The sequence below is a fragment of the Myripristis murdjan genome, chromosome 20, assembly GCF_902150065.1.
Source record: "Myripristis murdjan chromosome 20, fMyrMur1.1, whole genome shotgun sequence".
In the NCBI taxonomy this organism is placed as follows: domain Eukaryota; kingdom Metazoa; phylum Chordata; class Actinopteri; order Holocentriformes; family Holocentridae; genus Myripristis; species Myripristis murdjan.
This window is the reverse complement of record NC_043999.1, coordinates 16,638,916-16,654,251: the sequence shown is the minus strand read 5'-3', so window position 1 is coordinate 16,654,251 and position 15,336 is coordinate 16,638,916. Positions and strand designations below refer to the sequence as shown.

At 44.4% G+C, this 15,336-nt stretch overlaps 1 protein-coding gene across 1 annotated transcript; it reads left to right on the top strand.

Moving 5' to 3' along the window:
* Window positions 1–9,906: 9,906 nt before the first annotated feature.
* skida1 (SKI/DACH domain containing 1) lies at window positions 9,907–15,336 on the top strand. Its single transcript, XM_030078787.1, has one exon. The coding sequence runs from the start codon at window positions 9,907–9,909 to the stop codon at window positions 12,367–12,369; it is 2,463 nt and encodes an 820-aa protein (XP_029934647.1). The 3' UTR covers window positions 12,370–15,336.

Genomic DNA, 15,336 nt, shown 5'->3' with positions numbered 1-15,336 from the left:
TATATATAGATATAGGTAGATAGATAGATCATTTATTTTGTTTCATACACTGTGTAGAAACACTGCGTTGTTGTCTCTGAGCCACTTCTGAACAGTCCAAAAGAAATAACTGGTATGTCGTCATATTTAAGTCATTTTAACATGACTAAGAATTGTTTATGACCCCACGTGGTGTCTTGACCAAGGGGTTGGGAAAACCTGACAGACAGAGTAGACCTTATTCACATTTTAATGATACGGCATTTTGAAAAGCTTTTATTGTGAGAATGATTCCTTTAACTCTAAAATATTATATGGATGTTTGTTTGAAAATCTCATTTTCAAGCCACAAATCAAACCTTTCAGTATCTAGTTTTGATTTGACACCATCCTCTTGTTGTTGCTAAGGATGCTCCTGAACACACACACACGCACACACACACACACACACACACACACACACACAGGCTATTCCAAGCACTCAGCTGCTGCTTGCATCACCAATTCCTCTGAGCAAGCTCCCGCTCTCGGTTTCCAGAGAAACGTAATGACTTGCCAATAATGCGCAAGAGCACACGAGCGTCCTCCGTGTAATATGGTGAGCGAGAGGTCCCTGGGAGTGCCTGCCCATTGTTTGCTTTAATTTCAAATTGCTCAAATGCTCCAGTCGACACTGGGCACTGCACTAAAAGGGGGGGAACGGAGAGCTGGGGAAAAGGAAAAAAGTGAATTGTGTGTGGCAGGGGAAAACCTATTAGAGCTGGAGAGAACAAAGGGAGGCGAAGGAGGGGGCAGCAGCAGTGGAGGGGCCCATATAGCTACTGAAACACTGAAAATGGCAAATGATTTTTACAACTTGCACTTGATTAAGTCAAAGTCTGCACATAGCCTGTATAATGTTCCTCAGGTTGTCAAGAGAGATTTTCCTGAGGACAGTGCATCCCTAAATGCACATCTAGCAGTCTCAGATTTTATATAATTTACAGTATTCTATGAACAATACCAACCTTTTAGATGTTATAATGTTATATAATGTCCCAGATTTGTTTTTAAAATGTGTGGATCAGGATCTCTGAATCCTTGTGCATATAGCCCTGGCTCTGTTTTTAAAAACTGAGAGGGCAGCTGCTTGGCTCCATAGGTATACTGTTCATTTGCCACATAAAGTGCATACATTGTCAGTAAAGACAGAGTCCAGAATTTGTACATGAGGAAAAGTACTGCATCAGGATATGCAAGCAATGCAAATAAATTCTGTAGCCAAGAGTTGATATCATGGGCCGTCGACTCTGTTTCACACCCAATCACACAGGGTTTCCAAGATTTTTGCCTCTTCACTATGCACAATAGGTAACCTGTTTTACCTGCTTTACCGTTGTTATAGCCTCCACTGATGTAGGAAAGTCGGATAAGCACACACGGGTGAGAATAAGCAGTGTGTGGATGGACAGAAGATTGGGGCGATGTCCTTGAAATAAATGTGTGGCTGTGGTATTTCATCTTTTATTGATTTTAAAAATATAGGGAATTAAAAAGGATTGTGAAGTAACACACAAGGAAAATGAATCCAAGGATTTAGGTTGCTTTCCAACAAACACCTTTTCACCCATAAGTCTTGAAAACATTTGTGTTATATTCTATTTATGCTCATTCACACCTATAACATTACCTCATGTTCTTGTCTTCTTTATAGTCTCCATTTAACAGTCAGAGACAGAAAAATAGTTAACAGTGATTCAGTTTGTATGGGCTGACTCAAGTCTTGTCCTCAGTTCGTGCAGAGAGAGGAGCATGGCAAAGGAAAACCAGTGTGTAGGAAAGACAACTCGGGGCAAAGCAGCAAGTGCCAGAGGAAAGGCAGCTCCCACGTCTTCCAGTGTTTAATGGGATGGTATCGAGACATTTAACACAAATATCAAATGTGCTTGATTGTGTGTTACACTATTTTATTTAACCCATTGTTACCGCTCTACCTACCTCCATCTATATTGCTGCATGTTTGTTTGAGAGATTTTTTTTTTTTTTTTTTTTTTTTTTTTTTTTTAAATTGTGAAAATGACAGTGTAAGGGATGCTCATTAAAAAGATGTGTGAAACCAGAATTGAGTTCTTGGACATTGCACTTTGGCCAAAACGTGGCTGTAATCTATAGAAAAGTAAAGCATTAGACTGGGAGGAATGTTTTCACAGATTGAGCCCATAAGCTACAACAAATGACTAGTGACAGCTAAATAGGAGTTTTATTTTGAAGCCGGGAATGTTCCCATGCATAGATAGGATATATCGTCTATTTGCTTTTATACATATTAACGAGCATTTCTCATCCATGTCAGGGTGTGTTAGGGGATATGAGCTATCTGTGGTGTATTGACCTTGCTGGAAGATAAATATAAATGTTGCAGAAGACTTAGGTTAAGACGGACAGAAACGTAGGCTACGGGCTTGTTTTGTGTAACAAATTTGATTCATTTTACGCTATGCGCCATATGAATCTCATCACCCATATGCTTCAACAGTTAAATTGAAACAAAGAAAATATTGCTGCTCAGAAAAAAGCAACGAGTGGTTGTCCTGTGCTCGCAAATGGTAACGATAACACGCAACCTAGTTTCTGTTAAAAGCAGAGATCTGGCATTTGATGATTAGAGTAGTGTCTCTCTCTCTCTCTCTCTCTCTCTCTCTCTCTCTCTCTCTCTCTCTCTCTCTCTCTCTCTCAGACACACACACACACACACAGAGAGAGAGAGAGAGAGGTACAGTTAGGGAGTCTTGTTCTCCATCCCGTCAAAGTCAAATGTCTTATTTCAAACAATGTGAATATATAATTACACGGTACGTAATTAGTGATTAGCTGGATGGACCCCCACCCCCACCCCACCCTCTCTCTCTAGCAGTAGGTTAACAGGCTCTGTGATTGCTAGTATGTTATATAGTTAAGATAAAATTCCGTGTAACGACAGAGAAAGGCTTTGCTAAATTCAGCTGGGCCTGCAGACAGCCTTTATAGTTAAAAGGAAACGCTGAAAATTTTATTTTGAGCCTTTCAGAATTACTTGCCACATTGTTGCTAATCCATCAGCTCATTTTTTCGGATTAATTTTTGGAGCTGCATGTCGAAGAAAAAAAAATCAACATAATATTCCCACAATTTTACTGTAGGGACTTATTATGTTTTTGTGGCACTCAATAGTAGGTTATAGTTATAGTGACTTTATTGTGTTTATGGTATTTTTATATCCAGTGGCAAAGCTATAATATCCCTATAGGGACCTATAGTGTGATTCTCAGAAGAGAGTTTCTAGCCCTCTGAAAGCATTTCATGGGAGTTTTTTTCGCCGATGCTATCACTAGAGTTTTGTTGATGTATTTGTTGGAACATACTATGTTCCAACATACTATGATACTATGTTCAACATAGTATCTTTATAACATGCAGTATGCTGTTTTATTAGAGGATTGTAGCTTTTTCTGTCGTCACAGTGTTGCCTGCGATGTGTGATAGCTTTCTAAGGGCTTTGCTGAGTAAGTAGGCCTACAATAACAAAATATAAAACGGGTTCATAACATGGCTGCTGTAGACAAAACGTGACCTGCAAAGCTACTAGTTGATCATTCGAGATAGACTGTTGTTGAAATCCAATCGTGCCAGTAGACGAGTCGATTTTGTGTTGTTTGAATAGTAATCAGCTGATGAGCTGACAGTTTCGGTGTTTTCCACTCGCAGCCGAACATGGAGAGGTTCAAAACCTGAACGGCCAGATGAATGAACCCATGCAAATCTTCCCAAGCGCTTAATGTTTTTTCCCCTGCTTGTAACCTGCTCTAAAACCTCGATATTTACCCATCGATTAAAATCCAGTCTTCTCTCCGGTTTGCGAGTAACACAGGGGCCCATGAAAATACAAATAGTCCCAACATGGCGGGGTGAAAGGTGAAGAGAGTCCCTCCCCCCACCACTGTCCACACACACTTCAGGCTCAGATTGCATGTAAAATCACAGTCTCCGGGTGGGGGTGGTGGGGGGTGGAGTGGAATTCATTGTTTTGGCATGGGGCAGTGGGTTTGTGTCATAAAAAGTCTATACTCTTACAAGTGCCTGCGCCTCCTTGACCAAGTGTCTCCATAAAACTCAATGCAAAACAAATGACTCGGAGCTGCAGGACGTTTGGTTTGCTGCGTGTAAGAAAACTGCGAGGGGCTGAGAGGTTCTGCTTACTACACTAGAGAGCTTTTTGTGGGTAGATAGCTCCACCTCAAATTATTATTAACACTCGCCCCTTTCTCACCGTTAGTACCATGTAAGAAATGAACCATATGAACTAGTTAGGTCTGCTGGTAAACCAGGCCAGTGAGCTAGTTTCCACATGTGGATCATGTTGGGTTGTGTGTTTTGGCTTCTGTCTGGGCTACGTCTTAAAATCCGTGTCTTTCCTTCACTTCCTATAGTTTAATCAGCTACTTCAAATTGCATGACACATTCCATTGCTAGAATAAACTTAAGCAACGTAATTTAATTACCTGGATATAATTTTACCCTTAAATTAAACTAGTCAGAACATATTAAATTTAATTTAAAGGGGAAAAATGAAAGGGAAAGTGTGTGTGTGTGTGTGTGTGTGTGTGTGTGTGTGTGTGTGTGTGTGTGTGTGTGTGCGTGTGCGCGCGCGCGCGCACGCGCCCTTACCGACTCACTGCAATCCGTCCATGTCCTCCATGAATACATTTTCACCAGTGATGTAGTGGAAAATAAAAAAAGTGGGTAAAACCCTCTACTTCAGAAAGGAATCGCCATAAAGCCAACACACACCACACACACACCGACAAATCTACTACCAAATGTATTTTCAGTATCAATTTATATTTTATTTTAGGTAGTGAAAACATCATCTTCATGTTTGTTAACAGTTTATGCCTGTATGAACTTAGATCATTGGGTCAGGGTGAACTACATTCCTCAGAGACGAAGGTGGGTAAAGTGAGTCTCTTACCCCCTTTTACATCCCCGTATTCAAGGCGTATCACAAATATAGTCTATGTGCAGAAGTGACGGAATGTCCGCCTCTGGGAGAGGAGGACGCCGGTTTGGTCGTGCAAAGCATTTCCCCCGCATGACCAGCCCAGGGCGGGCTGCTGGAAGAAGCCTGCCCCTCGTAGATCCCTCTCCCCCCTCCAGCCCGGCCGATATTCACAGAGGAGCAGTGGGGAATAGGTGCCCAGTGGCATCTGGTGCGCCACAAATCTGCATGGCAAACTATCTCTATACGTTATTGGAAATAACACAAACATATTTGTACATGTTTTTGATTAGCCTAATTAATTTTAAGATAAAATTGTTTGCTTTAAGGATTTTTTTCAGGGGCATTCCTAGAAAAGCAACCTTAATTCAAACTTTAACCCGCAGCACTGAAAGCTATAATTCAAAGAGCATGATCACGGGGCCAACATGAGGCTGTTCTCATGTCTGAAGCACCGGTGATGTAGAAACTACTCAGATATGTTGACAGAGCCCTTCAGAATGACAGCAACGAGACAAATAAAACAGGAGCTTTTTTTTTTTTTTTTTTTGGTCAGGCTGTTCATCTTCATATTCACGTTTAAATATCGAGGAAAAATAAACCATATCACACCACCAGTTCAAATCTGAATGGTGTGTGTGTATGTGTGTATATATAGATGTAATTACATTTAGTGTCTACAGAATTAACTGTGTGCGCGCGCGCGCGCGTGCGTGTAAGTGCGTGTGGGTAAATAAACAATACATAGTAACTTTAACACTGACATTTTATCTGAAGACTTCGCATCGTTCATCATCAACAGCTTTGGTCAATATAATTTTGAGACCTATGAGGCAACGCTTTAATTTTGCTAAGTATTTCCACTGTAAATTAATAAATTTAAGACAATTAAAGTTTCCAGTTGTAGTATACAGTTGGACAATTATACAGTTTTTGTTCGTCGCGTGAGAGTGAATGCAAATTAATATTTTTGTTAGGGCAATTATTTTCGAAGCAAAGCCTACATGATCCGGATGCCCATCTGGACGCACAGTAAGCATATTTTATTTGGGTCAATTAAAGGGATTCAGGTCTTCACCACTGAATATGTGACCATGCAATAAGTAAGTAGTGTATTGGAGCGGGGAAACAGAAGAGAAAACCACGTTCCTGAAACGGTGCAGGACAGACCTGTGTGTGCATCAAACAACCACTGACTTCTGTTCCTCCGTGGCTCTTTGGCCGAGCATGGTGCCGTAACTCTGGGATGTGAGTTATTCCCCTGGGGATCCGGGCTTCAACGAGCTGCCCCTCCTCTCACTTCACTCTACTGCAGCCGAGAAACTCTGCATGCGACATGTATTTATGTTGTCATATGAAATCAGCAAGCGACAAGCGACTTTTTTTTTCTGCAACCAGAGCGAGAACTCACAGGACCGTAAGTCGCTACAGATTCAGTGGGGAAACTGCAAGACACATGCGATGACATACATGCAAGTCTATGCACACGAATTGGTGTGGAGTAAGCAAAAATGTGAAACGCACTCACGCACCCTGGTCTCTGCTCGCACTCGGCCTCTCAGGGTGTGCTTCAGCTTGCAAGCCTGGATGAGACAGTAAATAAACTTATGCGTAAAACAACAGCGTCTGTAAACTTGTACCTAATCATGTAATTATTGTGGTAGGCGTATGACTCGAGTATCGTGGAAGTTAAGGTGTGGTTAATAGACAAAATAAGCGCCTCCATACTATTAACTGTACATTAGAAACATTACTAAGGCTACAATAGCAGTCTGTGCCATAGGAATACGCTATTTCCGCCCAGTGACCTCAGTGCAACAAACAACAAACCCAGTGCTCTAAGTATTGTTTAGTACACAGAGCAGCATATAGGCTGCAGGCTAAATGAATATACTGGGACGCGCGCGCACGCACACAACGTTTTTTACAGCCATGGTTGACACGAGGCACTCAACTCGGCACACGCGTGTGTTGTGTGAGCTCCTCGGCCATACTGTGTAAATAATTTTATTGCCTGTATTTTTTCCACTATTGCAGTTTTTAATACAGCATATACTTCCACCCATTTTCAGAGAGTTTGTTTGTTTATTTATTTATTTATTTATTTATTTATGTAGGCTATGTATGTATGTATGTATTGCTGGCTCACGTCCATGATAAATAAGGTTAGCCGATTAATAATTAGGCCACCCACTCCATAATAGAGTATGTCAAAGCTTCTGCGGGGATAATAAAAATCATTTCTGGAGTTCAACCAGCAGTAATAGACTATACTTCCATACAGAACACGCTGTTTTGATGTAACATCAAGGTAACATCAAAGCGACTCAAAGCACAGTAAAGACCCTGTAAATAAGCAAATATCTTTGAAATGCTGGTGATGAGTATGCACAGCCTTGAGTTTGGCCCTGTCACGCGCAGCCCTGCCCGTCAGGACCGGTCCACAAGGGATTCACCTCAGCCTTTAAGACAAAGACGGAGCATATAGGGACTGCTGGAACACCTCACCGAGGGGGAAATACAAAATCCTGCCCGACACCTTTTTGTAGACCTGCCGGTAATTTAAACAATTAGCCAATAATACACAACATGGTCACGTTATCCGGGCAACGCTGTGGGCGGTGGCTTCAACCCGCGTTTCCCCTCTCCTATCTGTGCGTCTGAGTCGGTGTGTATGTATGTATGTATATGTGCGCACGTGCATGTGTGTGTGTCGTGCGTGCGAGCATTTGTGTGTGTGTGTGCGCGCGCGCGCGCGCCCCATGGCTGCGCGTGCGTGTGTGTATCCTACTTGACAGAAGTCATAGCAGCGGTTTGGGCATTTTGGGGAGAGTCTTCACACAATATCTGTACGTAACGCGCAGAGTAAAGGTGAACATGTGTAAAAAATGTATGTAAAGAGCACACGTAAAAGGGCATTATTTCCAGAAAAACTACAATTTGTTTGTGTAAATAGGCTACAATTTATATATACAATGTTGCGCACAATAATCCCAAATTATGTTCTCCTCGTAGAGTTCTTCTCACCCTACAATCCAAAGTGTGCTTGTCGTTAGTACTTTAGCCTATATATAAATGCATCCTAAATAAAATTTTCCAAATATACTATAAAATATATATTTCAGAATTATCGCTTCGAGATCACCTGTTTAGAATACAATATGTTTTTATACATAATTTTAGAAAATGCGGGTAGTTCTGCATTATGGTGAGAAAATGCTCTGGGAAAAGCAACCCTGACTGTGCACATTTACCCTGTCCACTCACTGTTCATGTCGCCTGTGTTTTACCATGGTGAAAACTGGGCAACAATTTAACAGGGATTTGCCGGTCAAGCGTGGCCCTTCTGATTCTATGGGAATATCAGGACTACCACACGCAGATCACGCGTTTTTTTTTTTTTTTTTTTTTTGTTTTTTTTTTTCTGTAGCTGAGGAAAATGCCATTCCAATAGAAATAACAACTGCGTGCATTAGCAGTAATGTAACAGCATATGGCCTGCTATACAGCTAATTTCTTTAGTCATCACACACACACACACACACACACACACACACATGCAATGTGCAGGACGGTTGTAGGAGGGAAAGGCGAAAATTCCTAAAATATTGTTCCACAGAAATGCCGATTCATTTGTTACTATGTAGCCAAACAAATTAGCAGGCGTCTGCAAGCTGAAGCATTATCGTATAGCCAACGTAAAAGTAGGTCAGGTCTATACCATGGAGGAAAAATCATGAGGAAAAGCTGGAGCCGATAAAAGAAGATGAGTTGAGCTTTGGTCAGGGCAATACTGCCCGTGCGTGCAAAAAGCATGGCTCCAGGTGCAAAAAGCAAATGTCTCTGTTTAATCTAGATTACATTATTAAATCGTTTGAAATAAGCAACGGGTGTGCAGGATCATTTTGCCAACAGACAGCCGATTGTAACATAATACGGAAACCTATGTATTTTGATGTGGACTGAAGGGGAATAGCACACTTCTATTGCATTCCAGTGTTATAACACTTAGCAAGCGTCGGTTACCTATTGCCATTGGTAATATGCACGTAGTTTTAGATTTGTTGGGTTTAATATTTAGCAGCAGCTCTCGATCGCTTATTGAATTATAAACTTGTCATAACTAGCCTATATTATTTACTCAGACAACGAAGACTAAGGAGACATTGTAAACTATGGTAATGGTGGGGAGTGGGAGTGAGGAGTAAAAAAAGGGTTGGGGGTGGAATATCCATTTCTATTGCATCACCTGTCAGCGGCGTCCAATGGGCGTCGACTCCGAGGGCATTAATTGATGAAGGTGTCTCCAGTCTGGCGCACCTCCCCTCTCTGTCATTTTATTTGTGGCTCACCCAGCAGCCAGAATAGCAGCTGCATTTTAGCTCTTATTCTGTCTCTCTCTCTCTTTCTGACTCTCCCCCTCCCTCCCTCTCTCCCTCCCCTCCACTCTCACAACCCTCTCTCTCTCTCCCTCTCTCTCTCTCTCTCTCTCTCTCTCTCTCTCTCTCTCTCCCTCTCCCTCTCTCTCTCCGCTATTTTATCCCTCTGGCTGTGGCAGTGGTGTACACCTACCCCTTGTCCTGCTGCCGACCAGAGGGGAGTGGAGCCGGCAGAGGCAGGTAGCAGCAGCCCCGGCTTGGTGGATGCATCCGTCGCATTCCTCCACCATGCCGGACCGGGGCCAGAAGCGAGGAGTGGATGCTGTCGGCTCATTCAACCCATTCAACACCAGCAGCACCATTTAACTCTGTATGTCAAAGTTTGCAATCTCATGACGCAGCAGCAGCAGTGTGGACGGCTTGAGGGCATGAGCAGGATGCCTTGAGTTGCGACCCCATGCAATTGATTGACTGTTCCACAAAATACTGAGAGAGGAATACATGGATTAATACATTGGAGCGGATACATAAAACATGGGAGACCTGGAGTGTGGCTTTGAGGAAATGCAGGGAGTGAGATTGGGATACCTGCTCATCAAAGGCAAGCAAATGTTTGCCTTGTCTCAGGTCTTCACCGACCTGCTGAAGAATATCCCCCGGACCACCGTGCACAAGCGGATGGACCATCTAAAGGTGAAGAAGCACCACTGCGACCTGAAGGAACTGCGGAAGCTCAAAGCAATAAACTCTATCGCTTTCCACGCCGCCAAATGCACTCTCATATCGCGGGAGGACGTTGAGGCTCTGTATTTCTCCTGCAAAACGGAGCGGGTGTTGAAGTCCAACAAAAGGAAGGCGAAGGCAGTGGGTTCCCCCGGGGCGGAGGACGCGTCCCGGGGGCTCCTCCGTGCGGACGCCGGGCTGTGGAAGGAAAAAGTTTGGTTTAGTTTGCACGGCGTCCCGCAGACTCTGGCACTTCACAACAAAACCGGCAGGAGAAGAGAGCTGACTCCTTGCCTTCCCGACTCCAAACTACCTCAATTTTACCACAAACCCCAGGGACGGGATTACCGTTCAGCGACAAAGTCCAGTTACAAACACTTTAAAAACTATGAAACGGCTCAGATATCGGGGAACCGCGTGACTTTAAGCCAGAGACACTCGTTTTTGCGGAGCGCGGCGAGCCGGCAGCCGGTGGTACTTCAGTCCGCCATAGCTGCTCAGTCCAGGCTCTCGCGCTCAGCCGGCGACCTACTTCACAAAAGGAAGAGGAGGCGCGAGGGGGGCGGCGGCAGGGACAGCGCGAGGCACTCCTGGAGCAGGAGCAGGCACGCGCACCACCACGTACCACCGGTGCTGCTCCTGCAGCCTAAATCATCCGGTAATCACGGGACGACTCTGGGCGCTTTTCACATAAGTCCAGATTTCTACCTGGACCCCAGACCTCACCATCATCACCAACATCACCATCACCATCATCACCACCAGCCGAGTTTCCCGGAGAGCTACAGCAGCGACACCGAGTCCAGCACCTACTCTGACCGGGCGAACCACGACTCAGATTTTGGGTCGGGATTCTCCACTACCACCTCTGGGAGCTCGGATGAGGAAGAGGAGGAGGATGAGGATGACACCCAGTCTGAGAGTTCAGAGGTCAGCTCAGAGGAGGAGGAGAGCTCCTCTCAGTCCGACTCAAGCTCGGTCTCCAGTCGGGTTTCGGTTCAGAGCATCCGGTTCAGACGGGCCCGGGTCGGGTCCATCACCAAAACTCTCAACACTAGTAAGGCACCTTTGCTTTTACAGCCCACGTTTCACTACAACCACCACCAGCAACAAGAAAAACAACACAGGGCACTGGGCCATGTCGGCGCTTTCCATGGGGGGGATTACAGTAGGCAAGAAAACCGTCAGAAATGTGACTTAACATGCAGTGAAACAAGAAATAACACCGGACCACAGCCAACTAAATTTATCTCCACTGTTGTTCGAGAGAGCTTTTTCACTGAGTCAAAAAGGGAAAATGTGTCCGATGTGTACGGTGATCCAAATCAGGCTGATCCCGTGGATGATGTGGCCCCTTACTCACCCGGAGCCAACAGGAATAAGGCGTTTTCCCTACGCAGAACACCGGGGCATCCCAACAAATGCCTCCCGGGACTAAGCACACACTGTGACCACGACAAAGACACCAAGCTCCCCAAATGTACTGACAAGAGAGAGGCTAAAACCACCACCCCAAAACTGCCCAGTCCGCTTAAAAAGATAAAAACCGAGGCTGAGGAGCCCTCTGTGACCGAAACACCCCACACTGACAGCGACAGGACAGCCAGAACTCCCCCCTTCAACCTCCATAATGTGAAAATTAAAGTGGAGGAAAGCTGTGATGAATATGAATACCAGAGCCAGGCCTCTGCGGTTAAATGTAAAGGAGACAAGGCAGATAGCAGTAGTAGCCAATATCCCTGCGGAGACATCAAGCAAGCAGACGGTTTTACCAACGGGGCTAAAGCCGTTGATAAGAGCATTGACGTGGCCCCCAAGTCCCCCTGTGGCCCTCAGGAATGCAGGGGCACCCAGGACACCTTCTGCACCGAGGAGGGGGAGCACAGGAACAAAAACTGCCGGACTCTGGTACTGGGGAGAAAACCTAGAGTTTCCAGGACGCAAACAAAACAAAACGTGCCCAGGGTCGACAAGGCTGCCTCTTCTTTTCGTCCTGCAGGTTTTGAGGGATGTACTGAGGATTTACCAATCAGACGCAAACGCAGCAGTGTGAGCAATGTAGCATCGCCTGCAAAGAAGCCTTTCAGCCTGATGGCAAATTTCCCGTCTCCACCGTCGCTGGTTGTTGGCAGCGACGGGGATTTGTGCCCTGCTTACTCCCTGAACTCGCTGAGGGCCCCCGGGCCTCCCCCTCTGTCCCACCCCGTGTGGCGATGGCAGCCAGGCGGCCAGCCTCTCCCTCCCCCACACGCTCAGAGAACCAGGAAATACTGAAGTGTTTTTATTGCAAAAACAAAAGCCTCCACCATCTCTCTGTCCAACCCAATCGTAGCCTGAGTCTTAACATGCACGCACCAAATGGCCTGCAACTTTGTCGCAATTATTTTTTTCCGCCGGTTTCATTGAATGGATTTACATTCCTCGTCGTTTTGAAGTTTGTTCAAGGAAATATCCTCCGAGACGCGCAAGATCCCCTTTGGAGAACCTGAAAACGCCCACAGGACTGTGAGACACCGCTCATGGATTTATGCTGAAAACAAACAAACAAAAACTTGTCTTTAAATAAGCTATCTATCTTAAGCAATAGGCTACATGGGGTTTTCAAAAGTGTGTTTACTTGACTTTTTCCTTAACTCGATTGTTTCTTCTTCGCCTTTATATGCTCGACCTGTTGGATTGTATGCTGCCAGGGTTCCAGTGGTTTGTGCTTTGTCTGAGAGAAGAGAGGGGTAAAAATCACAGCATTCTTTGGAATGAGGCTACTCTTGGTTTAGCTGGGACTGAGGGCAAGTTTGACTTGGTAAATCAAAAATCAGGGTTTCCCCTTCTGTGCAACTTGGTGTATTTTATATTTCAAAGCTGTGTTTTCTTTATGACTTTCATGCTCATACGTCTGGCCATACTGCTCCCTGCCCAATTGTTCAATTCCAGTGAATAAGCCTATCAAAAATGGTCTTATAAATGTCTATCTATACATGTTCCCAGGCCTTTACTAGAATTGACAGAAACTGAATCCTCGTGGTTGTGGGGTTTTTCTAGAGTGCCTGTGATCTGGTGTTCAGTCTTGTTTTTATTCCTCCAGAGTATTTCCTGGTTTGCAAATGTTTAACCGTGCACAGACACAGGCCCAGACACAACACAGGCCTTATGTACAGACAATCAAAAGAAGAGGGCTCAGGCCTTCATAGCACGCCGTTAGGTCTCACGTTAGGCTGGATTTAAGTGCTTATGTCCCCCCAGATCCTCTCGTCCACAGATTTCCTGAGCATATCACATCGATTTGCCAAGGTGAATCTGTGTTTGCGTTTTGCAGGCCTAGTACATGGACATTGGTCAAGAGTGGGAAATGTAAAACACAGGGAGAATGACAATGTACAAGACATAGGCTTGATGTTGTGGGATTCAGCGGTCACAGTGGGGGGGGAACACCAAAACAACATTCAGCAATACCCTCTAGCCCGGTGGCTACTTAAGACAATGCGACAAAGCACAACTGATAGGCTTAAATGCATTGCACTTTGATACTGATGGGGGTCTTGTTTCAGCTTTAGGGTTTTCCACTAGCCTTTAAAGTGGTGTCTGAGAGATGCTGAAAGACAAAAGCTACAGATGAGGCTTTCTTTACCTCTGGTTAATTTTGATATGGACACACAGCCCACATGGAGGTAATTTGATCACTATTTGTATTGGATTTGGGATTGACCCACATTGGTGAGTAGTTTGTAACTACTCTATGTTTACATTAAAAACATAAGGAGCACATCGCAGTTTAAAATTCCGATGTGCATTATAATTTACCAATACGGTTGTGGCAGTTAAGCAGTTATTGTCCATTAGCCCTATTTTTAGTTGAAGCCCGTTTTTTCAAACCGACCTGGAAAAAAAATCTTCAACTTAGAGACCAAACTGTCGGTTGTCGGTTGTATTTAATCCTGCAGTTTACCGGCTATCGTCCTCTCTTTGACACCGAAAATGCAATCAGGTTATCAAAAAGTATCTATTTTTGACAAGTTGAAATTTTTGCCTCCTTTATTTGTCACACCACACCAACATATTTAATGTAGCCTTTGAAACATGGCCGCCCAGTGAATGTATTCCAGACCTGTTTCATTTGACCACACAGTCAATAGCATCATGTGACTTAAATGTATGCATCGATGCCACCAAAACATTATACTAAAAATATGAATCAATTGAACTGGTTGAAGGTGCGACTAAATGTAGGCCAGATATTGGTAGGTGCATTTGTAGATGTTTCAAAGGCAGTCCAGGACGCGCTCTAATTGGCAGGCTTTTCTGTCTGCGACAAAGAGAGGCCCAGCTTATGGTGAGCCTGATCACAACAAACCCAAAGCCTATGAATGATGTCAGCCGTCTCACAAGCACAGCAGCAGCAAAGGGTGCATTCATTCAGAGGATTGTAGAAACCATTTAATGGGTGAATGTAAAAAAAAAAAATGTACAAAAACTCTGTTTCACCCTGCCTAAATCAGTGTGAATACATGTGGTAGATGTTTAGCCATGTGATTAAAGCACCACTCTGCAGCCATGAAGCCCCACTCACCATGGGCCCTATTTCCAGGCTCCTGTTAAGACAACAATACAAACTTGAACTTATTCCCTCGCCTCCCAACTAAAATAGCTATTTTTTAATCTATGACATGATCCCTATATGTCGCAGTCTGCAGGACCTATGAGTAGTCGGGGTAAAACAGAGGGGGCTGGATGGGATGAGGAGGGGTTGCTGTGTTGCAAGAGGGAAGCTTTCAACCTCTAATCCGCATGTCAAAAGCGTAGGCTGCACGGCATAGGACGAAGAGGGATAGCATGCACCCAGAGCTGCGGGTTTACCCCCCTGAAGCACCAGCCTATTCTCACGCAGCGCAGTATTCACAATGCATGGCTGAGGGACGGAGATGGTGGTAATGGCCTGTTGGGAGGGCCCTTCCACCGTTAAGACAAATAGCTCTCTGACAGTGACGCTATCAATGTAAACAATTGCATCGTGCAGCAGCTAGAGGCTGCATAACTCCTCACCCCCTCTCCACCCCTCTCTCATTCACTCATTTACTTAGCTTTTTGGATACAATACTTGAGGTCAGGTTTTTGACACGGAATTTGAAGTCACTGGTTGTTTATATAAAACTGAGTATTTATTTTTGTGAATTTTTCTGGGGTTTTTTTGTATATTGACTTTGTTGTGAATATATAGGACAACTGCACTCGAAATGGAAACTTGAA